This window comes from Myotis yumanensis, unplaced genomic scaffold, assembly GCF_028538775.1.
Source record: "Myotis yumanensis isolate MYYU_CA2020_CCGP unplaced genomic scaffold, mMyoYum1.0.hap1 SCAF_4, whole genome shotgun sequence".
Taxonomy (NCBI): Eukaryota; Metazoa; Chordata; class Mammalia; order Chiroptera; family Vespertilionidae; genus Myotis; species Myotis yumanensis.
Genome location: NW_027223755.1, coordinates 100714322 through 100736768, shown reverse-complemented (window position 1 = coordinate 100736768; position 22447 = coordinate 100714322). Strand labels below are relative to the sequence as shown.

At 55.8% G+C, this 22447-nt stretch overlaps 2 protein-coding genes across 3 annotated transcripts; both read left to right on the top strand.

Annotated features, from left to right (window-relative positions):
* The first annotated feature begins 1891 nt into the window (after positions 1-1891).
* On the top strand, positions 1892-12289 carry MMP25 (matrix metallopeptidase 25). The gene is made up of 10 exons (XM_070413174.1): positions 1892-1993; positions 2305-2437; positions 3855-3996; positions 4091-4383; positions 9960-10136; positions 10222-10306; positions 10474-10556; positions 11328-11480; positions 11549-11806; positions 11949-12289. The coding sequence occupies exons 1-10, from the start codon at positions 1892-1894 to the stop codon at positions 12233-12235; spliced, it is 1713 nt and encodes a 570-aa protein (XP_070269275.1). The 3' UTR covers positions 12236-12289.
* Positions 12290-15511: 3222 nt separating this feature from the next.
* On the top strand, positions 15512-21717 carry LOC139009134 (interleukin-32-like). 2 transcript variants are annotated; one of them, XM_070413172.1, is made up of 9 exons: positions 15512-15623; positions 16842-16880; positions 17025-17078; positions 17425-17451; positions 17611-17670; positions 18899-18937; positions 19082-19135; positions 20134-20284; positions 21196-21717. In XM_070413172.1, exons 1-9 carry the CDS (start codon positions 15609-15611, stop codon positions 21405-21407), a joined length of 651 nt encoding a protein of 216 aa, XP_070269273.1. In that variant the 5' UTR covers positions 15512-15608; the 3' UTR covers positions 21408-21717. The 2 variants fall into 2 exon arrangements, with proteins under 2 accessions (XP_070269273.1, XP_070269274.1); XM_070413173.1 differs by lacking the exon at positions 15512-15623 and adding an exon at positions 15646-15991.
* Positions 21718-22447: the final 730 nt, after the last annotated feature.

The window sequence follows — 22447 nt, the reverse complement described above, 5'->3', positions numbered from 1 at the left end:
CAGATAGAGTGGAAGGAGGGAGGGAGAGAGAAACATAGATGTGAGAGAGACACATTAATTGGTTGCCACCTGAATGCACACCCCCCTCAATTGAGCCCATGACCTAAGCACTGAGCCACACCCGCCAGGGCCTGACTGGTGTCTTTTTTTTTTTAATGTGTATTTTTATTGATTTCAGAGAGAGAAAGGGAGAGGGAGGGAGAGAGGTAGAAACATCAATGATGAGAGAGAATCCTTGATTGGTTGCCTCTTGCACATCTTACTGGGGATCGAGCCCACAACCTGGGCATGTGCCCTGACAGGGAATCAAACCAGTGACCTCCTGGTCATGCTCAACCACTGAGCCACCGCGGCTGGGCTTGACAGGTGTGTGTGTGTGTGTGTGTGTGTGTGTGTAAGGACGAGGACATGTGGACACACACAGGCATCTGGGCTGCATGGGCTACAGAGGAAAGACCATGTGAGCACACAGGGAAGAAGCAGCCACTTTCAAGCTGAGCAGAGAGGCCTTGAAATGGAGAAACCAACCTTGCCTGCTCCTTCATCTTGGGCTTCAGCTTCCAGGACTGTGCGAACATGATGTCGGTTGCTCATGTCACCCGGTGCGCAATAGCCGCTATGGCAGGCAGCCCAGAGGACGCACGCAGGAGCTCGGTGTCTTAGCTTGTACCTCCGGCTCGCTATCCTGCTCGCCCTTTGTCTAACCCGCCCCTGGGTCCTGTGGCTGCCCTGCTCCAGAGACAGAGCTGGGTCCCTCGCACCCGTCCCGCACCGGCCAGGTGCCCACGGTTCCTCTTAATTCGGCTCTAGCTGCCTGGCCTCCCGGCCCTGGGCTCCGCGGGCGGCATGGCGAGGGCGAGGCGGGGTTCTACGGGCCCCCCATCTCTGCCTCTGGGACCTGCTGCCCTCGCGCCCCAGCCGCTGCAGGCGCCCCAGCCCTTCGGCGGACGTTCCTAGGCTACGAGGTCTCCCGCCTGCGGAGAAAGCGCGCGGTCCCGGCAGCTCCAGGCCTGGGAATCGGAGGTGCCTGGATCCCGGGTGCGGAGGCTGAGACCCACCCGCGCGGCACAGGCGGTGGGGGGGGGCGAACCCGGACCGCAGGCGCCGCCCGGGCACAGGGAGCACCGGCGGCGACACGCCTGGGGCGCCGGGACCGCGGAGCCGAGGAGCATCCACTCTCTCGCGCTCGGAACTACCCGGCGCTCCGCCCGCCTCCGGGCGCAGGGTCTCCGGGAGCGACGGCTGGGGGAGGGGAGGGGGGGAGGGGGGAAGGGGGGAGGGGGAGGGGCGGGGGGGGGCTCGGAGCCGCCCCTTCCCGTGCAGCCGCGGGCCTGAGAAAGCAGAAGTGAGCCGCGTCCCTGGACTCCCACCGGCTCCCGGACCTGGGAAGAGAAACTTGCGGCCGGGGCGCCTCACCCCCCCCCCCCCCGTCCCCTCCCTCCCAACCCGGACCCGCCCAGAGCTCGAAGGAGGGTCACTAGGTCCGGGCCGGGGACCGGGTCACCACCTGGCCCGCCCCTTCTCTCTGGAGGTCCGAAAATTGGGCCATTTCCCGGCCGCGCCCTCACCGCTTATCGGGGTGCGCCCGCCCCGCGCCCCCCCCCCCGAGGGAGGGGCAGCCAGTGCCCTGCGGCGCCGGCACAAGACCGGCCGGGACCCCTCGAAGCCGTCGCAGCAGACCCAGCGCCCCTGGACCCTCCGCTGGACGCCGCACTCCCCTGCTCCGCTGCCCCGGGCCCCTGACCCCTGTGCGGCCCCCAGTCCTCCTGCCCGGCCCTCCGACCCAGCACCGGGTGCCCCACCCTAGCCTCTCCGGTCTCCTCCCCGCGACGCCCGGGGCGGCTCGGCTCGGGCCCCCTGGAGCCCCACGTTGCCCGGGCAGGAGCGCGCGATGCTCCGGTTCCCGGTGCTGCTGCTCCTGGTGCTGCTCCAGCCGCCGCCGCTGCCCGCGCTCGCCCCGGAGCCCGCGGCGCAGGACGTGAGCCTGGGCTTGGTGAGTGGGGTCCCCCGGCCTCTGGGATTTGCAGGGGCGCGGGCAGAGGGAAGCTGGTGCTGGACGCCTAGGCCAGGCTGAGGGCCGATTCAGATGTCCACGGAGTGACTGGGGCTGGGGGCTGGGAACCGGGTTGTTGGAAACGTCAGGTTTGGGGCCGGAATTTGAGGATTGGAATGGAAGGGGGGAGGGGGGAGGACCAGGACCCTGGGTTCCTAGCTGGTGAGAGGTGAGGCTTTCAGAAGGCGGTGGGGAGGCGGGTCCCATCGCTGCCGCCCTTCCCCCTTCACCTGCTCACTTGTTCGGCCCAGGACTGGCTGACCCGCTATGGCTACCTGCCACCGCCCGACCCAGCCCAGGCCCAGCTGCGGAGCCCTGAAAAGCTCCGGGATGCCATCAAGGTGATGCAGAGGTTTGCTGGGCTGCCTGAGACCGGCCTCCTGGGTAGGTGCCCCCAGCCCTGCCTCCGCACCCAGCCTGACCGTTACCCAGCTGTTCTTAAACCGCAGCATGCACTGAATCATGGGGGTTATGACAATGCTGATCTCAGGTCCTAACCCAAGGAATTCCCAAGCATCTCTCCTTCAATGCATATGTATCGGGAATCTCTTACGTGAGAGGCCATTTCAGGCTCCGCTTGTACAGCAGTGAACAAAGTAGATAAGTCCCTGCTCTCGTAGAGCTAACGTTCTAGAGACGAATACATTTCTAAGAGATCAAAAACAGAAATATGCAAGATCATTTCAGATAGTGGTGTTTTGAAGAAAATAAAATGCTAATGGCATTGAGGGGCTGGTCTGGTCAGGCCAGCGTCCTCTGAAAGGTGTTGTATGAGTTGAGAGGAATTCCCGCCATGGGAAGATGCGGGGGAAGAGTGTACCAGGCCAGTGCAAAGGCCCTGTGGCAGGCACAGGCTGTGCACCTGTGATGAGAGAGGACTAAGGGGCTAAGCAAATGCCTGGTGGGAGGAGGCTTGAAAGGTGTTTGGGTTGGATTCGGAAGCACAGTAAGAAACCACGGAAGGGTTTGAAGGAGGAAGGCAACTCGGTCTATTTTTCAGTTTTACATTTCCTTTGGTTGTTGATGGAGATGGTGGGTGGGGAACACGGAGGCCAGAGAGGCGGCCATGCAGTGTCCAGGCAGGGGCTGCTGGTGGGCGGTGTGATGAGAAGTGGTTGAAGCCAGAGCGCACATTTTGGAGGTAGAGCTGAGCAGCTCATCTGCTGGGTTAAATGGGGAAGAAGAGAGAACTGGTGGGTTCCTGGCTAGCTGCGAGGGAAGGCAGGGTCTTCCCCTGCCCTGCTTGGCATCTACATGGGCTCAATTACACATTGTGACCTCAACCATCGAGGTGAGGTTTGACCTTCTGTTGAGGAGGAGGCGACTGCTGGGAATTGAGCTCAGCTGGAAAAGGGGATTCCAGGCAGCTCTAACCCAGGAGGGGATGGTTAGTCACAGGAAACCAGAGACCCAACGGGCGTGGGGACTCCGGCCTTTATCACGATAGGGTCTTGGAACCTCTGGTGTGGGGTGTGGGGTGTGGGCACCCTCCTAGGGGTTCCCAGCCTCAGAGAGGAGTTTGCACTGCACCCCCAGGGCTCCTTCCTTGAGCCCCATTGCCAGGGTTCGGGGAAGCTCTCTGCCTGAGGCTCTGAGCACCACCTGGAGGCAGCCACGCCCTCTAGGGCCAGGTGCTGGTCTGGATGAGCTGGCTTACAGTCAGACTGTCTGGATTCAAATCCAAGCGGGGGCAAGTTTCTTCATCTCCCTGAACCTGTTTCCCCATGTGGAAAGTTAGCTGGTACCATGATTAGGGCAGGCTGTCCTTCTGCTGATCCCGCTCCCCCGACCTGTCCCACAGACCCAGAGACGATGGCCACCATGCACAAGCCCCGCTGCTCTCTGCCCGACGTGCTGGGGGTGGCAGAGCTGGTCAGGCGGCGGCGCCGTCGTCGCTATGCCCTGAGCGGCAGTATTTGGAAGAAGCGAACCCTGACGTGGAGGTAGGTCCTGGTGCCTACCCCACCCTGGGCTGGCCTGCTGGGCCCTGGTCTCTGTGTCCCAGGCTATCCTCACCCTCCACTCCTCTTTCCCCAGGATACACTCCTTCCCCCGGAGCTCTGCCCTGAGCCAGGAGACTGTGCGGACGCTCATGCACCATGCCTTGGCCGCCTGGGGTATTGAGTCAGGCCTCAAATTCCGGGAGGTGGGTTCTCAGGGCCCACCAGAGGCTGACATCCTCATCGACTTTGTCCGGGCCTACCACCAGGACAGTTACCCTTTCGACGGGCAGGGGGGGACCCTCGCCCACGCCTTCTTCCCCGGGGAACATCCCATCTCTGGGGACACTCACTTCGACGATGAGGAAATCTGGACTTTTGGGTCAAAAGGTACAAATGTTCCTTCTTCTGAGAAGTCCTCTCCCCAGGTCTGTCTGTCTGTCCTTAAGAATTAGGTTTAAAGTACATTTATCGATGGAGGCTGTATCAGCTGGGCTTCTCCAGGAAAATAGAACCAGTAAGATGTGAGTATGTGCACATGGGCATGATTTATTTTAAGGAATTGGTGCACGGAATTGTGGGACTGGCAAGTCCAAAATCGGTAAGGCAGGCTGGAAGTTCAGGTGAGAATTGATGTGGCAATTTTGAGTCCAAAATCTCTAGGGCCGGCCAGCCGGCTGGACAGCCAAGCAGGCTTTCTATGCTGCAGTCTGAAGGCAGAATTCTTCTTCTGGGGAAGCCCAGTTTTTGCTCTTAAGCCCTTCAACTGATGAGGTGAGGCCCACCCACAGTTCCGAGAGTTACCTGCTTTACTTAAAATGACATCTACAGAATATCCTCCATAGCAACATCCAGGCTGGCATTTGACCAAGCAACTGGGCGCCACAGTCCGGCCACTCTGACATAGGAAATGACCCACCAAAGAGGCCTGTTAGATGCCCAGCTCCGAGCTGGGGCTGAGAACTTAAAAAGGCGAAAACGCAGTTCTGTGCAGCAGCTGAGTCAGATGAGTAAGTGGCAGTTGCTACATATCATGACACAACTGCAGGGAGTTACAACAGGGAAGTCCTCAAGCCTGCGGTACTCAGAGAAAGGACTGATCTGAGGCTTTTGGCTGCAGGGGACTTCCTGGAAGCAGTGATTCTGTTTTCTCTTCTCTCTCTCTCTCTCTCTCTCTCTCTCTCTCTCTCTCTCTCTCTCCTTTCTCACACACACACTGAGTGCCAGCTAGCACACAAGGTTCTGCTCTCCCGGAATATACAGGGAGGGGCTGAGGCCCAATATGGAAGCACAAGCCAATGGCTAGCTGAGTAGTCAGGGTGGTCAAGGATGAGAGCACTGGGGTGAGAAATGGCCTAGCTCAGTGGTCAGCAAACTCATTAGTCAACAGAGCCAAATGTCAACAGTACAACGATTGAAATTTCTTTTGAGAGCCAAATTTTTTAAACTTAAACTATATAGGTAGGTGCATTGTTATTAACTTAATTAGGGTACTCCTAAGCTGGCCTTTGCTAAAAACGTCCTCACTCTGACTGAGGGTACGTTTGCTGAGGTCGACCCCTTCCAACTCCCCCATCCACACTCGTCTTGTGTACTTGTTTCGTCTACCTCCTTTCGTTCATCCTCTCTATATGTCCACCCCCCACTTCTTCTAACGCCACTTCTTCAAAATAGACTCGCCCAGGCCGAAAACCGACTTCTGCACATGGGCCACGAAGTTTCAATTGCACTGTACATGCGCGGGTGGTATTTTGTGGAAGAGCCACACTCAAGGGGCCAAAGAGCCGCGGTTTGCCGACCACTGGCCTAGGACATTTGGGGCTGGAAGGCAAAAAATACAGTGTCAGGAGGGAGACCATGGAGGATGGATGGAAGGTTTCATACCACACAAAGGGCCTTGAGAGCACGGGGAGGAATCTGAACTGTAGGATTCTGAAGGCAAGAGATGTGGAAGGTTTTGCATTCTAGAAATGCCACTGGCTGCGGAGCAGGGCAAGATAGGGCAGGACAGCAGAAAGTTGCTGCAGAGTCACTGTGAGAGATGGTGGTGGGAGATGGGAGGTGCTGAATGGAGGGCAGTGGGCAGCTCTGAGGGAAGTTTAATCAGGATGGGCAAAGGTTGGGGTCTGACCGGATCCTGGGGGCAAAGGGTATAGGAGGTTGGTGTGCTGGCCCCTGGAGGACAGTCCTGTTAATGCAGGTGGGAAGTGTGGGAGCAGGAGAAGCAGGCTGGGGGAAGGTAGGGGTGAGTTTAGGTGGGGTGTGTGTCTGCAGTGCTTATGGGCAGTCAGTGCGACGAGTGCATTGGTGGTTCAGTATGTTGCTCTAGAGCTTGGACTCCTCTGACTTAGGTCAGGTTCCCCAGAATTGGAGCTCACGATGTAAATTCTTTTTTTTTTTAAATATATTTTATTGATTTTTTACAGAGAGGAAGGGAGAAAGATAGTTAGAAACATCGATGAGAGAGAAACATCGATCAGCTGCCTCCTGCACATCTCCTACTGGGGATGTGCCCGCAACCCAGGTACATGCCCTTGACCGGAATCGAACCTGGGACCTTTCAGTCCGCAGGCCAACGCTCTATCCACTGAGCCAAACCGGTTTCGGCCACGATGTAAATTCTTATGCAAGCAGTTTCTCAGGGGTAAGTTCTCAGGGGAAAGGGAAGCAGGAGAAGACGGGAGAGAAGCTGAGCAAGGATGTGGTCTCGGCTCCAGAGGAGCCTGACCCCACTAGGAGCTCTGGAGCACAAATGGTGTCACAGGATTGGTCCTCCCTGGAGGCGAAGTGCCCAGCTCTCCTAGTCCTGCATCCATCAGCCATTGTGACCTGCTGGGCCTGGGAGGGAGAGAGAGCCATTTTCTGAGGAAGGGGGCAGCCAGGGAATAGGCACACAGGCTCAAGAGGATTTGGGCAAGGTACAGCTAGCAGCCACAATAGTGAGACTGTGTAACACAGCATTTAAGAACACAAGCTCGCACTGGCCTGTGTGGTTCAGTGGGTTGGGTGTCATCCCCTGCACTGAAAGGTTGTAGGTTTGATTCCCAAGGCATATGCCTGGGTTTCAGGCTCAATCCCCAGTAGGAGGCATGCAGGAGGCAGCCTATCCATGTCTCTCTCTCTCTGCCTCTCTCTCTCTCTTCCTCTCAAAAACAAAACACAACAAAACCAAAAGATTGCAAGCTTGAAGCAGAACTCAAGGCTGGGATCCTGTTTGCTATGTGTATAAGTTACTTGACTTCAGTGTGCTTAGTTTTTGCGCTGAGAAATGGGAATAATATTACCTGCTGGTAGCGTGGACTTACGGATTTAATGAGTAATTCACCTCCAGCGCTCTGCACGAGGCCTGACAGTAGTGCTCTGTTCATTGCCAGCAGCTACCTGATCTGCCCCCTTCCTCAGATTTAAGAGTCAGAGGTACTGGGGGGTTGGGAAGGAGGAGAGTGTGGAATGTGAAGGTCGAATATAGAGCTGTGGAGAGCCCCATAGTAAAGGGGAAGGCATCAAGGGAGGAAGAAATAAAGAAATAAAGAAAGAACAGGCCAAAAGGTGATCAAGAACAAGAGTGAAAAAGGAAGTGGTCAGCATGGCAGACCAATCCCGTGATTGACATGGGCTTGGATTTGGTCATCTGGGAATGAAGTGACCTTGGTGCCTGTAGGCTTGGTGGATGGGGGAAGAATCCAGACCACAGTAGGGGTAGGCGTGAGAGGAACCGAGGAAGTGGACCGTCAGGTCTAGGGAATGTCTTAGGATGCGGGAGTCTTGAGCACTCGGGGACGCCGAATGAGTTACTAGAAAGAAAGGGTTGGTGGATGGACGGATAAACAGACAGATGGAAGCATGGAAGGGTGCAGGCATGGACGAATGGGTGGGGCATTGTTCTTGTCCTAGAGGAGTTGAGCAAGGCAGGCTCCTTGAACAGGGCAGGGCAGGAGGTGAGCATGGGGGAGATGAAGCTACCTGTTCTGGGTACACAGGAAATTACAAATTACAAAGGATGGCCTGTCTTGAAATAGGAAATGCATTTGTCAGCACTTGTCATCTAAGAGTTGGGGCTGGACCTGGGTGGTAACTTGAGGGGCTGTGGGCTTGGAACTGAGGCCGAGAGCAAAGCAGCTTCCAGCCGAGGCCCAGGGCAAGTTTAAGAGGAGGTGTTGAGGACCCCACCGTCTAATCTGGGGCTGATCTGCACAGTTGGGTAATTTCCCCCAGCTGCAGAGCATGAGAAGAATTCAAGGAAGGGGTGTGGCCAAAGGAGAAGCTAGACAGAGGAGGGGCAGGTGCGGTAAAAGATGAAAGAGAGCTACCTGATTAAGACACCTAACTGGCCCTGGCCAGTGTTGCTAAGTGGTTAGAGTGTTGGCTCAGGCATGGATTCCCAGTCAAGGGGACATACTTAGGTTTCGGGATTCGCCCAGTAGGGCAAGTGGGGGAGGCAACCAGCCGATGGACATCGATGTTTCTCTCTCTCTCTTTCTCCCTCTCCCTCTCCCTCTCTCTCTCTCTCTCTCCCTCTCCATCCCTCCCTCTCTTCCTCCATCCTTCCATCCCTCCCTCCCTCCTTTCCACTCTCTCTGAAAAGCAATGGAAAAAATATCCTCCTGTGAGGATGACAACAACAACAAAAAACCACCAAACTTCCTCGTTTCTCAGAAAAAGGACCCAGAGCGATCAGAAACCCACAGGCAACATAGGACATAGGAGCTCATCAGCACATACGAGTGTGAAGAGACTATCGCAGTCACTGCTGAGAGCAGGACAGCACAGCCAGAGGACTCGGCCTTGGTTCTAGCTGTCATTGAACCTCACCTCTCAGAGCCTCGGCATCCTGGCCTATCAATGTGGTTGGAGGTCGAGGTTCTGTGGGCAGTAAATGAGGGAAGTGTTTGTTGCTCCTCTTAGGACGTACACATTCCACTCTTAGACTCCCAGCTAGTGGTCTTCAGGAGCTGAGAGAAAATTGCTTCTCCGTTCCGAGGCCATGTCCAGTTCACCCATGTTCAACACTGCTGATGCCAGTTCGAGATGTCCAGGAAGCAGATCAACCTCGGGGGGGGAATCTATGCCTCCTGGGGGCTGCTCACCCCTCTGACTGTCTCTGTCTCTTTTGGCCTCTCACCTGCTTAGCAGGAGCCAGCAGGAAGCGTGTGGATGGATGAGGAGCTGAGATCGGGCTTGCTGCTGGCGCCTGGGCTGGGTCCCCAAGGAAGAGGCCTCCGTGCTCAGAGAGGCTGGGAGCGAGGCTGGGCACCCAGGCCAGCAGACTGTGGTCAGAGAGTGCATGCTGAGGCTGCGGGTTCTGAGGAGATGGATGAAGGCTGCAGTGGTGGGGAGGAGAGGCCAGGACCCCAGGGAGGTGGGGAGTGGTGGAGGCTGTGGGAGGGAGAGATGGGGAAGGGCGGTAGAGATGGGAGGAGGGGAGGTGGAAGAACCATGGGGGTGGGAGTGGGATTCTGAGGGTCTTGGGAGCAGAGGCCAAGGTATTGAGCAGCATTCCTCGCGGGTGGGAGTGGGAAGGGTGTCGAGGGGGGTGGGGACCTCAGACCACTGGTTGGAGCTGGGAGGGGGAAACTGCAAGGGCTGGGGCTGCCTTGAGAGAATTGTGTGCACCCCGGGCTCCTGCTTCCCCTCCCCCATGTTCCTGTGGGCAGGCCTCCATCAGTGTAAGCTGGCCTTCCTTGGGCCAGGCTGTCTCCTCCTGCCCGTCCCCTCACCTGTTCTATGGATCATTTGAGCCCAGTGTCTCAGTGTCTAGCACTGCCAAGCAAAAATATTTGCTGAATAAGTAAACTTGTACAGGAAGGAAGAGGTGGCTCGGGGAGGCTTTTGGGCAGAGGATGCTGTGACCACCTCTGAGGGTCTCCTGGCTGTTCCTGGCTGCCAGCAGGCCCCGCTCCCAGGGGCTTCCTCGCTGCCCCTTTCCTGGCTGCTCCAGCTCCAGCCCAGTCTCCCTTCCTCCCCAGATGGCGAGGGGACAGACCTGTTCGCGGTGGCAGTTCATGAGTTTGGCCACGCACTGGGCCTGGGCCACTCCTCTGCGCCTGACTCCATCATGAGGCCCTTTTACCAGGGTCCTGTCGGGGAGCCCACCAAGTACCGCCTGTCCCAGGATGACCGTGAAGGCCTGCAGCAGCTCTACGGTACAGGGAGCTGTGTGTGGGGTGCTCCCCATGTGGCCTCTGCGGCAGCGTTGGGGAACACATGTCTCTCTGACTCTCTCTACAGGGAAAGGACCCCAGACCCCATATGATAAGCCCACAGTGAAGCCCCTGGCTCCTCCTCCCCCGCCCCCTGCCCTGCCCCCAGGCAGGTGAGTCCTCCTCCAGCTTTGCCCTCTTGGGTGAGCTTCCTGCCCGTGGAGTCCTCTTTGGTGAGAGGGCTTGGTAAGGGTCCCTGCCCCATAGGGCTGTCCTCAAGGTCAAGTACAGACAGGAGGAGCCCTGACTCCTTTCTCCTCACCTCTCCTTTCCTCCTCAGCCCCTCCCTTCCTGTCCCTGATCGATGTGATGGCAATTTTGATGCTATCGCCAACATCCGTGGGGAAACCTTCTTCTTTAAAGGTGAGTCACTCCGGGTCTTCCCCGGCCCCGTAGAGTTGGTTTCCTACCCACTTAGGGTGACCCACCAGGCCTGTGGGGTTTCCCAGGATGTGGAATTTCAAGCTGGGTGGGAGTGGCTCCCTGTGGAGCACACCAGCGACTGCCCTTCCCCAATCCCTTACTTTCCCCAGCGCACACTCTTTGAAGCTCACCTGAGCCTCTCCCCCCCACCTCCCCCAGGCTATATCCTTGCTTTTTCTCTGAAGCCCTACTTTTCTCTCTGTAACTTGCCTCCTGAGCCCACCCAGCCCAGCTGGCTCACTTATCCCAGAGCTCACTTCTACCTGTGTGACTTTCTATATAAACTTTTGCTTGTATTTGAAACACAAACAAAGTGGAGCTGGAGGTAGAAGGAAAGTCCTGGGCCATCTGGTCACCCTAGGGCTGTGGTTCTCAACCTTGGCTGCACATTAGAATCACCTGGGAATCTTTTTAAAATCCTGATTTCTGGGCCTCCTCCTCCAGAAATTCTGTTTCTTTGCTACTAATGTTGTGGCCTCACCCCATAACAAAGAAACAGAATTTCCGGAGGAGGAGACCCAGAAATCAGGATTTTAAAAAGATTCCCAGGTGATTCTAATGTGCAGCCAAGGTTGAGAACCACAGCCCTAGAGCCACTGGGCCCTTTGATTTCCAGATGGACCTTCCACCCAGCACTAAGTCCCAGCCACACACCCTGGGGGACAAGACCACTTGCCACCTCATGCTCCAGGCCCACCCCTTCTCGCACAGGCCCCTGGTTCTGGCGCCTCCAGCCCTCAGGACAGCTGGTGTCCCCCCGGCCTGCCAGGCTCCACCGCTTCTGGGAGGGGCTGCCCCCCCAGGTGACTGTCATCCAGGCTGCCTACACCCGGCACCGAGACGGCCGAATCCTACTCTTCAGTGGTGAGTGGGGCGCCCCCCTGGGACGGGCGGGGCGTGGGAGCAGTTGCTCAGCAGGCTCCCTCCTGCAGGCGCGCAGTTCTGGGTGTTCCGGGACCGGCAGCTAGAGGGCGACGCGCGGCCGCTGGCCGAGCTGGGGCTGCCCCGCGGGGAGCAGGTGGACGCCGCGTTCTCTTGGCCGCTGAACGGGAAGACCTACCTGATCCGGGGCCACCGCTACTGGCGGTACGACGAGGCGGCCGCGCGCCCGGACCCTGGCTACCCGCGCGACCTGAGTCTCTGGGAGGGGGCGCCTCCCAGCCCCGACGATGTCGCCGTCAGCAACGACGGTAGGAGAGCCCGCGCCCCGGCTGGCCAGCTGCGGGCCCTGGGGTTGGGGCTGGAGGTCGTTCTGGGGGTGCCGAGGGGTCCTCGGGTGGGCGGGGCGGGGGCAGCCGGCACCAGCCCTGCAGCTGTCCGCCCGCCTTGCAGGTGCCACCTACTTCTTCAAGGGCGCCCACTACTGGCGCTTTCCCAAGGGCAGCGTCAAGGCCGATCCGGACTCCCCGCAGCCCATGGGCCCCCAGTGGCTGGACTGCCCGGCCCCCAGCGCTGGCCCTCGCTACCCCAGACCCCCCAAAGCGACCCTCAAGCCCGAACCCTGCAATTGTCATTGCGAGATCAACCAGGCCGCTGGGCGCTTGTCCTCGTCTTCGTCGTCGGTGACCCTCCTGCTGCTCCTTCTGCCCCTGCTGGTGGGGGACATCACCTCCCGCTGAGGGGGGACAGGCCGCTCCACGGCGGGGCCGGTTCTCCCACCACCGGCCTGTACAGTGTAGGGGGTGGTGATGGCCTGCCAGGGGGTGGTGATGGCCTGTGGGGGGTGGTGATCGCTGCCCTGCCCCATCCTCTGTTCCCTGGGCGGGCCCAGCAAGGTGGGTGGAGCTAAGCCCTGGGGGTAGGGGATGAGGGGGTGGGACACGAAGGCTGGCCCTGGACCGAGCACAGGAAGTGCTCAGCCCCCCCTCCCCCAAACCCGCCTCCCCCTGCTTTGACCCCCCCAGGACTGTGCATTTCCCGGAATGGCGGGCTTTTCTCAGAACACAGCCTGCTGACTCCTTGCAGCACAAGCCCTGCCTGGCAACAGCGGCTCATGTGCATGGGTCTTTAGAGGACAGGCCTGATCAGGAGACTGAGCCCCAGCATGCGCCCCCCTCCCCCCACTTTTCCAGAAGTGTCTCACCCTGTTCTGCTTCCACCCCGTCCCAGTCAACATCACATGGGTGGGGAACTGGGACCCAGTCCTGAGACCACCCCTGGGCACCAGTGCTGCCCGTTCTGGGTGGCACCAATGACCACAAGGGTGACCTTCCACAATCTGGCCCCTGGACCTCCTTGCTGGTCACCACCCTGAATCCAGAACTGTCCCATTCAATAGGACACCCTCCCCATCTTTAAAAACCTCTTTTTGCTTCCACCGCGCGTGTCTGCAGTTCCCTCAAGGAGAACTCCTTCGCTCCTGTCCGCTCAGTGCTGACCACAGACAGTAGATTGAGCAGTCTCTTCACCTGGGGTCGCTGCTTCCTCAGCACTCCTGGCTGATGAGTGGGCGAAACCTGGGCCATCTCATTCATTTCCCACTCTCCCCAGAATTCGGGATCTAAATCAGTGCCCCTGGAACTGTGCTTCTGGAACATTCCACATCAGATTCACCCAGGGAACTTAAATATGCAAATCTCATGCCCTCACCCTGAGTCTTCACTTGGGATGGGACTGTCTTGTGGTTTTCTGTGTCTCTGCCATGTTCTCCCAGGAGCCAACTTTTCATGTCGCCTACAGAGCCAAGCTGATGGCCATAGTTGATAAGGTCACCCCCATGGCTGGAGTCACTTAGTGGCCTTTTCTTGGGCTGCTGTCCAGCCTCGTGCTCCGCATTGCTACCTAGAGCTGAGGCTGTGGGCTCCAGTCCCAGGGAGCACAGACAGGGCCTGCTGTTTATCAAGGCAAGCAGACCAGTGTGAAGACAACAGCCAGGCACATCTTTGACCAGTCCATGACCTGAGAACTCTAAGCCATCTGAGGCTCTGTCAGGATCCTGTTAAAGTACAAGGAGGGGAAAAATTATATTTTCAAAGCTTATCAGGTTGGTTTGGCTCAGTGGATAGAGCGTCAGCCTGCGGACTGAAGAGTTCTGGGTTTGATTCAAGTCAAGGACACATGCCGGGGTTGCGGGCTTGATCCAGGTAGGGAACATGCAGGAGGCAGCCAATCAGTGATTCTCTCTCATCACTAATGTTTCTACCTCTCCCGCTCCCTCTCTGAAATCAATAAAAATATATTTTTTAAAAAAGAGGTAGCTGGCTGTCGCTTTGGTCAGGGCACATGCCCTGGTTGCAGGCTCAATCTCTGGTGCAGGGAGGGCAGGGAGCGTGCAGGAGGCAGCCAATCTGATTCTCTCTACAGGTAAAGCACCCTAAACCCTAAATAATGAGCCCTGATGTATTTCTCTCATCAATGTTTCTATCTCTCTTTCCCTCTCCCTCTCTCTCAAGAAAAAATCAATAAAAAACATTTTTTAAAAAGTGGTACATTGCACAATGAAACACAAAATGTCTTCAGATGGTGGCTTTCGTGAGACAGTCATGGAGGAGTGGAGTGTTATGGGAGGTCAGGGAGCCAGGCTTCTGGAGACAAAGCCCAGAAGTAATACTTGTACCTGAAGCAGGAGCAGCTCCCTTCTCTCCCACCCTGGAATTCAAAGACAGCTCAGGGAAGGATCTGGACTTCCTAGGTGTGGAAGGGGGTTTCAGACAATTGAATGGGTTTTTAAGGGACAGGGAGATGTCCGCTGAGGTCCAGCTAACCCAAGTGAGACTTTCACGAAGGAAGTGCGATGTGTAGGTCTGTCCTTATGGGGCTCATGAGTGGCCTCTCAGGGGCCAGGTTCTCTTTGAGGATCTTAGGGGTTGAATTGTGTCCTTCTGCAAATTCGTATGCTGAAGCCCTAACCCCCAGTACTTCAGAATATCACCGTACCAGGAGACAGGGTCTTTATGAAGGGAATCAGGTTAAATGAGGTCACCAGGGTAGGCCCTAATCCAATAGAACCAGTGTCCTCATAAAAGTGGGAAGTTAGTAGCCAGGCATGGATACAGGGAGAATGCCATGTGAACATGAGGACGGCATCTACAAACCTAGGAGCCTTCCCTTGCAGCTTAAGAAGGAACCAACTCTGCCAACAGCTTGATTTAGGCGTCTAGCTCCCAGAACTGTGAGGAAATCAGTCTGTGTTGTTTAGCCATCCAGTCGGTGGTGCGTTGTTCCGGCAGGCCTGGGTCCCTAATACAGAGGGCACACAGTGGCTGTGCTGAGCTGTGTGGGGCTTTGGCCCCGTGTTGGGTATTAGGGAAGAGCTGAGGGGTGAGCAAGGCTATGTGTGACAAAGCCACCTCAGGGGTCTTGCAGGTCTTGCCATGTCCTGAGCCTGTCACTGCTATCGAACCTCTGGACTCTGAAGCTGGGGTGCACTCTGTTCGAGTGACCTGGTGGACATTCTAGACGTTCCCCTGCACCTTGATTCCCCAGCGGGAAGCTCTTGATTCTGGAAGCTCTGGGAAATGCTCCCACCTGCTTTTGAAATCTGCCCTTTCCTCTTCCCCTCCTCTGTCTCACGCTGATGAGCGAACAAGGAGGAGGCCCATTCCTGGTCTCAGAGATTCCCTGGTTCAGAGAGTGGAGGAGCCATGGTCAGAGTTTAGGGATGTGCCCTCCCCTCCCAGAGCCCTTAGACCTCCCTCTTCCTGTCTTTCCTCCTCCTCTCTGTTTTTGTCTCATCCCCCCCCCCCCGCCCCCCCCAACACCACACTGTGAGTTAGCCCTACTTCATTCTCAAGGGCAGGTCACCCTCTCCCCCTGCAACCCCCCAGGCCCTCCTCTGCTGCTCTGAAATCAGCTGACCTCCTCTGGTGCAGAAACCTCAGAAACCTCAGCTAGCTTTGTGCTGGGAGGATGTGGGAGAGAAGGTGATTGGCTCACTGGGGGCCTTAAATGAGCTGCAACCAAAGAAATTCTGGAGAAGAGGCTGCTCCTCTGAAACACTTCTCATACCTGTTCCTCGCCATCAGGCCACAGCCCTCTGAACCCTGAACAGCCATGGCCTGCTTGCAGGTGAGTGAGAGCAAATGAGGAGGGGACAGTAGGCCCTGGAGTCCCATTTCCCACTGTGTGTTTGTTCCCCTCTCCCACCAGTGCAACCCCACCCTAGCTGATCTCTACATTCATCGGCTCTGTTCCATCCTGCTGGGCCACCGGGAGACCCCTGGAAGGAGGGTGTCATGAGAATGTGACCTGTATGGTCATCGTGATGGCCCTGAGCCTGGTTGGTTAAATGCTATCTGGCACCAAACTGAAATTCTGAAAAATTCTTGACAAAGGCCCCACAGTTTCATTTTGTGCTCAGCCTTTCACTTCAGGTAGCAGGTTCTGGTTGTGGGGCCAAAACTCATGTCCAGGAGAGAAATTATGGAGGCAGCTCTGTGAGTATGAGAAGAGGGGTGTGTGTGTGTGTGTGTGTGTGTGTGTGTGACTGAGAATGAGTGTTATGGGACAAAGTGTTGCTTTAACAATTAGACCTGACATATTTGTGGGAAGAGCTGGAGAATGGAGGGTCTATAGGTGAGAAGAAACACCAATCCCAGTAGATCCTTTATATCTTAATACCCTGAAGGTGGGAGGTGGGAGGTGGGAGGTAGGCAGTGCTTTCCTGGGAACTTAAAAATCCTCTCAGGTGCCTGGGCCAGCAGCCCAGTACTGGCATTGGCCTCAGAGTCTATTCCTCCTTTTTGTGGTGCCTTCCAACCTCCCCCACCCTACCATCGCCCCCAGCCCCACCCGCACCCTAACCATGAGGTTGGCTGATGCTCCAGGATGCTTTGGGATGGTGACCAAGGGATCGTGGAATCATCGTTGAGGAATAAAGTGATCCAGGGCTCAGTGTCCAGATTGGGACCATAAGGTGGAGACTCATGAGGAAGTCAGTGGGGAACTCCCTGCCTCGTTGGTTGAGCCAAGGGTTTAGGGGTGAAAAGGGCCTGGGGTGCTATGGGCCTGCAAGGTCAGCAGTCAGGAAGAGCAGCTGGATGTAGGCACTGCTGTGTCTGTCCCCTCCTCAGAGAGGGATGGCCACTGCCAATTCCTCCCTCAGCCAACTCTCACCGGTACCAGAGAGGGTTGGGTATCTGGGAACCAGATTGCCCTGCACACTCCAGAACGATGTTCATGCTTGTACGCTTGTGTGTCATGGTGAGTGTGAGTGTGTGAGCATGTGTACCACAGGTCTGGGAGTTGGTAAGTCATATAAGATCAATGCCACTGTTACCTCCACAGACATCCCAAGAAGATCGTGAGAAAATGAGGCGTGAAATGGTAAGAAGCTCTTCCCCATGTATAGATAGGGCGTGGGCGGGGGCCTGGGTTTTACTGTGGGAGGCTAAGAATGTCCTGACCCTCCTGGGGTCCAGGAGGGAGAAGGATCAGATCTCTTTGTTCCAACTCTATTTCTTTTTACAGCTGAAGGCTATAGACACATTCTGTGATAAAGTCAAATCCAAAGAAGAGAACCAGGTGGGTCAGGCTTCCCACTCCTGTGCTCTGCACAATTTGGGTGGGGAGGTTTCACGATGATGACGGTGACGATGATGATGATGATGATGATGATGATGATGAAGGTGCCACCTCAGAGTGGCTCATTCCTTACACTGGACAAAATTCACACCTTTGTGGCAGGTGAGTACACAGCTGGGGGATAGGAAGGCCCAGGGAGCCTGAGAGGTGTCCAAGTCATAGATATACTGATGACAGAGCAGGTCCCCAGGCACATGGCTGGACCAGTTATGAGCTGAGAACAGAGGATAGGACTGAAAGTGAGTGAGGCCGGGAGAATTTAAACAAAGTCATTTATTTCCAACAGGTCCACATATGCCTAAAAGAGCTGGAGGTGAGTTTTGGCCTCCCCGCTCCCCCAAAGCTTAGTCCCCAGGAGTTTGGCTGGGTCCGGTTATTGGGGTGAGCTTTGGCTCCCTTGGAGGTCACAGTGGGGACTACAGACCACAGCGGGCAGAAGCAGGTCTGCAGCCTCCCACCCTTCTCTCCTCAGATCAGCTTCAATGAGGCCTTGTTTGATACCTTATTAGCTCACTATGAGAACTACAACCAGGTGAGTCTGAGGCTCCTGTCACAGCCCTCTGGGCTTCCCCTTCACTCTAATCCCTTTTGATGTTGGCGCTGCCATGTGCATACACAGCCCCTGAGTGGGGTGCGGTGGGATGGGGTGGGGTGGAGAGATAGCTGGCACCAGCTGCTGACCTACCCACCCACACTGGAAGGAGGGTGTCATGAGAATGTGACCTGTATGCTCATCGTGATGGCCCTGAGCCTGGTTGATTAAATGCTACCCTGGCACCAAACTGAAATTCTGAATAATTCTTGACAAAGGCCCCACAGTTTCATTTTGTGCTCAGCCTTTCACTTCATGTAGCAGGTTCTGGTTGTGGGGCCAAAACTCATGTCCAGGAGAGAAATTATGGGGGCAGCTCTGTGAGTATGAGAAGAGGGGTGTGTGTGTGTGTGTGTGTGTGTGTGTGACTGAGAATGAGTGTTATGGGACAAAGTGTTACTTTAACAATTAGACCTGACATATTTGTGGGAAGAGCTGGAGAATGGAGGGTCTATAGGTGAGAAGAAACACCAATCCCAGTAGATCCTTTATATCTTAATACCCTGAAGGTGGGAGGTGGGAGGTGGGAGGTGGGCAGTGCTTTCCTGGGAACTTAAAAATCCTCTCAGGTGTCTGGGCCAGCAGCCCAGTACTGGCATTGGCCTCAGCGTCTATTCCTCCTTTTTGTGGTGCCTTCCAACCTCCCCCACCCTACCATCGCCCCCAGCCTCACCCCCATCTTGACCATGAGGTTGGCTGATGCTCCAGGATGCTTTGGGATGGTGACCAAGGGATCGTGGAATCATCGTTGAGGAATAAAGTGATCCAGGGCTCAGTGTCCAGATTGGGACCATAAGGTGGAGACTCATGAGGAAGTCAGTGGGGAACTCCCTGCCTCGTTGGTTGAGCCAAGGGTTTAGGGGTGAAAAGGGCCTGGGGTGCTATGAGCCTGCAAGGTCAGCAGTCAGGAAGAGCAGCTGGATATAGGCACCGCTGTGTCTGTCCCCTCCTCAGAGAGGGATGGCCACTGCCAATTCCTCCCTCAGCCAACTCTCACCGGTATCACAGAGGGTTGGGTATCTGGGAACCAGATTGCCCTGCACACTCCAGAACGATGTTCATGCTTGTACGCTTGTGTGTCATGGTGAGTGTGAGTGTGTGAGCATGTGTACCACAGGTCTGGGGGTTGGTAAATCATATAAGAGCAATGTCACTGTTACCTCCACAGACATCCAAAGATGATATTGAGGAAATGAGGCGTGAAATGGTAAGAAGCTCTTCCCCATGTATCGATAGGGTGTGGGCGGGGGCCTGGGTTTTACTGTGGGAGGCTAAGAATGTTCTGGCCCTCCTGGGGTCCAGGAGGGAGAAGGATCAGACCTCTTTGTTCCAACTCTATCTCTTTTTACAGAAGGCAACTGTAAACGCATTATGGGATGGACACAAACCCGAAGAAGAGGAGCAGGTGGGTCAGGGTTCCCACTCCTGTGCTCTGCACAATTTGGGTGAGGTAGTTTCACAATGATGATGATGATGATGACGATGATGATGATGAAGGTGCCACCTCAGAGTGGCTCATTCCTTACACTAGACAAAATTCACACCTGTGTGGCGGGTGAGTACATAGGTGGGGGATAGGAAGGCCCAGGGAGCCTGAGAGGTGTCCAAGCCATAGGTATACTGATGATAGAGCAGGTCCCCAGGCACATGGCTGGACCAGTTATGGGGAGACGGCGAGCTGAGAACAGGGGATAGGACTGAAAATGAGGGAGGCCGGGGGAATTTAAACAAAGTCATTTTTTCCCAATGGATCCACATAGGCCTAGAAGAGCTGGAGGTGAGTTTTGGCCTCCCCGCTCCCCCAAAGTTCAGTCCCCAGGAGTTTGGCTGGGCCAGGTTATTGGGGTGAGCTTTGGCTCCCTTGGAGGTCACAGTGGGGACTACAGACCACAGCAGGCAGGAGCAGGTCTGCAGCCTCCACTCCCTCCTCTCCTCAGATCAGCATCAATGAGGCCGCGCTTGATACCTTATTTGCTCACTGTGAGAACAACAACCAAGTTAATCTGAGGCTCCTGTCACAGCCCTCTGTGCTTCCCCTTCACCCCTAATCGCTTGTGATGTTGGCGCTGCCATGTGCATACACAGCCCCTGAGTGGGGTGGGGTGGTGGGGAGGGGTGGGGGTGGAGGGGTGGCTGGCACCAGCTCCTGACCTCCCCACCCAGCACACAGTGGCCAAAGCCCTGCCCTCAACTTCATGTGTTAATGAGGAACCCCCCTGGGCCTGGTGCTGGCCTCAGAGGCCAGTCAGCCAACAAGCAGGTATGACCATCATGGTTTAGCTACAAAGGGGAGTTGGGGCGCTGAACCTCTGCGAGAAGTCTTTGTCTGTGGACTGCAGGCAGCTCCCTGTGTGAGCTTCTGTCAGGACCTGGTCGGACCCTACACATTCCCCATCCCCACAGGAATCTACTCCCTTACTTCCGGACCAGCAGCAGGAACTGCGTAACAGAGTCCGTAGCAGAGTCCGCCCTGGACAGAAACCAGGCCCGGACCCGGACCCGGACCCTGACCCAGACCCTGAGCCGGACCCTGACCCAGACCCTGAGCCAGAAGGTGCGCACAACCAAGGTTCCGGTGATTTTGAGAAGATGTTAATTAAATTTGGGACAGTGAAACCAGGAAGGGCTTAGGATAGAAGACGCACCAGCAGAGAGCCTAAGTGGGGCTGCTTTTGCTCACTGTTAATTTAGAGAAAAGGGGGGCCTTGGAGACAGGTTTTTTATGTGGGGAGGGATTGAGTCCAGACAAGCTGCTGCTGCCCACTGCTCCTCTGGTTGCAAGTCTCATGGGGACCCAGGGTTTAGCCGATGCATGCCTGAAAGGGAAGAAAGGTGTGGGCTTGCTCCTGGTCCTTTGTCTTGAGCGTTTAAAGGCTGGGAGTTTAGAGGAGGTCTTGGGGAAGGCTCTCATTAGAATATTCATCAGCTTTATGCTAATGTGCCAAAATGAGATGTGTTCCTTTAACTTATCTGTGCTTGGGTGTGGTTGGCACTAACTGGATTTCTGCTATCTATCACCCTGAGTGGGGTGATTTAAGTTCTTTACTCCCCGTTTTGGGAAGAGAAGTATGAGCCACTTAACCTTTTCTTTTTTTTAAATCCTCATCTGAGGATATGTTTATTGACTTTAGAGAGAGGGGAAGGGGGCCAGAGAGTGAGAGAGAGAGAGAGAGAAGGAGGGAAACATCTATGTGAGAGAGAAACATTAATTGGTTGCCTTTTTTATTTGCTTTCAATAGGGATTGAACCTGCAAGTTAGATATATGCCTTGACTGGGAATCGAACCCACAACCTGTGTTGTGTACGGGACGATGATCTAAACCATTTACTCTTGTGTCCCTGCTTAGGGAAGACAGGATTTTGCAATGTACTAGTATTAGTTGGCTGTAAAGGCTTGGTCTTTAACCATCTGTCTCAGTTTCCTTATTCCACTTGCCCTGGCTTCCTAACTTGTCTCTCTCACAGGGGCCCAGCAGCCTGGGGAGAGCTTTTGTGAATGGATAATGAGGTTGTTCCAAAAGATGCTAAGGCGACTAAAGAAGATGTGGAAGAACCTGCTGGCCTGGGTGCAGGAGAAGTGGGCCTCCTTTGTCAGCGTGGTGAAGTACATCTGGAGTGAGATTAAGGATTTCTGCTTCAGTGCGGCAAAGTGCTTCTCAAGTTTATTTCAGTTCTAAGGAGTCCCATGAGGGCCTGGAGGAGCTCAGTCACACCTCCCAGCCCTTGGATTCCCCCCTTCTCAGAAAGAATCTTCTAGAGTAACATTTGCTTTCCTGCTCACCCTTGACCCATCCTCAACAACCTCCCTCACTTCCACCCTGTTCACAGCCTCTCCACCTAGCTTGCCTGGGTTTCCTTCTCTTGCTACAGCATTTTAATAAACGTTGGTTCGCCTGGGGAGGGGGCAGGAGTGGGTGGAGGAGGTCAATGGGGAGAAAGGGAGATCTGTAATATTTTCAACAATAAAGGTAATTTGCTTCAAAAGTTGATTGAACCAAGTTGAGTGCCCGTCTGGGTGGGTGTCAGGGTGCTCAGTGGTTACAGGGAGAGGCTGTGTAACAATCAGATGGATCTAGGCCTGGATCTCGGCTCTGGTGAGAAAGGAGAAGCCACCTGACCTCTCTAATCTGTAGACAGGGCCCTGGTCACACTGGCCACGGACTATAATGAGCACATGAGGACGTCAGCCTGTGCACGGCTTCTCAAAGGGCCTGGCACATAGTAAGTGCTCCATAGCTGCCCGTTCCTGAACGCAAGGAGCTCAGGCCTGAGGGACTTGGGCCCCTTTTCTTTTCCTGACCACCGTCTTTGGGCCTTCGTCACGGGGCAGGACTGGGTCTCTGAAACGCCTTCATCTTTCTTCCAAGATCAGAGGCCCCGGGACGGGGGGCAGTGGTGGTGGTAGGGAGCCAGCAGAATGCACTTCTATGTGAGCCTGGAAGGAAGGCAGAGTAGAGAGGGGAAACCATCTGATCTCTGGGCTGGCCACCTCACCTGGGACTGCATGGGGGAGAGCCTGGAGCAAGGCCTGAGGCCTGAGGGGGCCAGCACTGCTCACCATCTATGAGGCCAAATGCCTCCCACCCCCCAGCCCTGACTTCCTGCTCCAGGCAGCTGCATAAAGACCAGCTTTGCATTCAGGGGTGATTGGCAGCAAACAGCAGCTGCTGAGATGAGATGAAGGTGGGGCTGACCTGAAGCAGGAAGAAATGGGAGG

Bases quoted from the DNA above. Each gene is read 5' to 3' on its own strand.
- LOC139009134 (XM_070413172.1), top strand. The intron at 17,452-17,610 runs GTGAGTTTTGGC...TTCTCTCCTCAG, and splicing joins TATGCCTAAAAGAGCTGGAG to ATCAGCTTCAATGAGGCCTT. The intron at 19,136-20,133 runs GTGGGTCAGGGT...CCATCCCCACAG, and splicing joins AACCCGAAGAAGAGGAGCAG to GAATCTACTCCCTTACTTCC.
- MMP25 (XM_070413174.1), top strand. From the start codon at position 1,892: ATGCTCCGGTTCCCGGTGCTGCTGCTCCTGGTGCTGCTCCAGCCGCCG. The intron at 3,997-4,090 runs GTAGGTCCTGGT...CTCTTTCCCCAG, and splicing joins AAGCGAACCCTGACGTGGAG to GATACACTCCTTCCCCCGGA. The intron at 10,557-11,327 runs GTGAGTCACTCC...CTTCTCGCACAG, and splicing joins GGAAACCTTCTTCTTTAAAG to GCCCCTGGTTCTGGCGCCTC.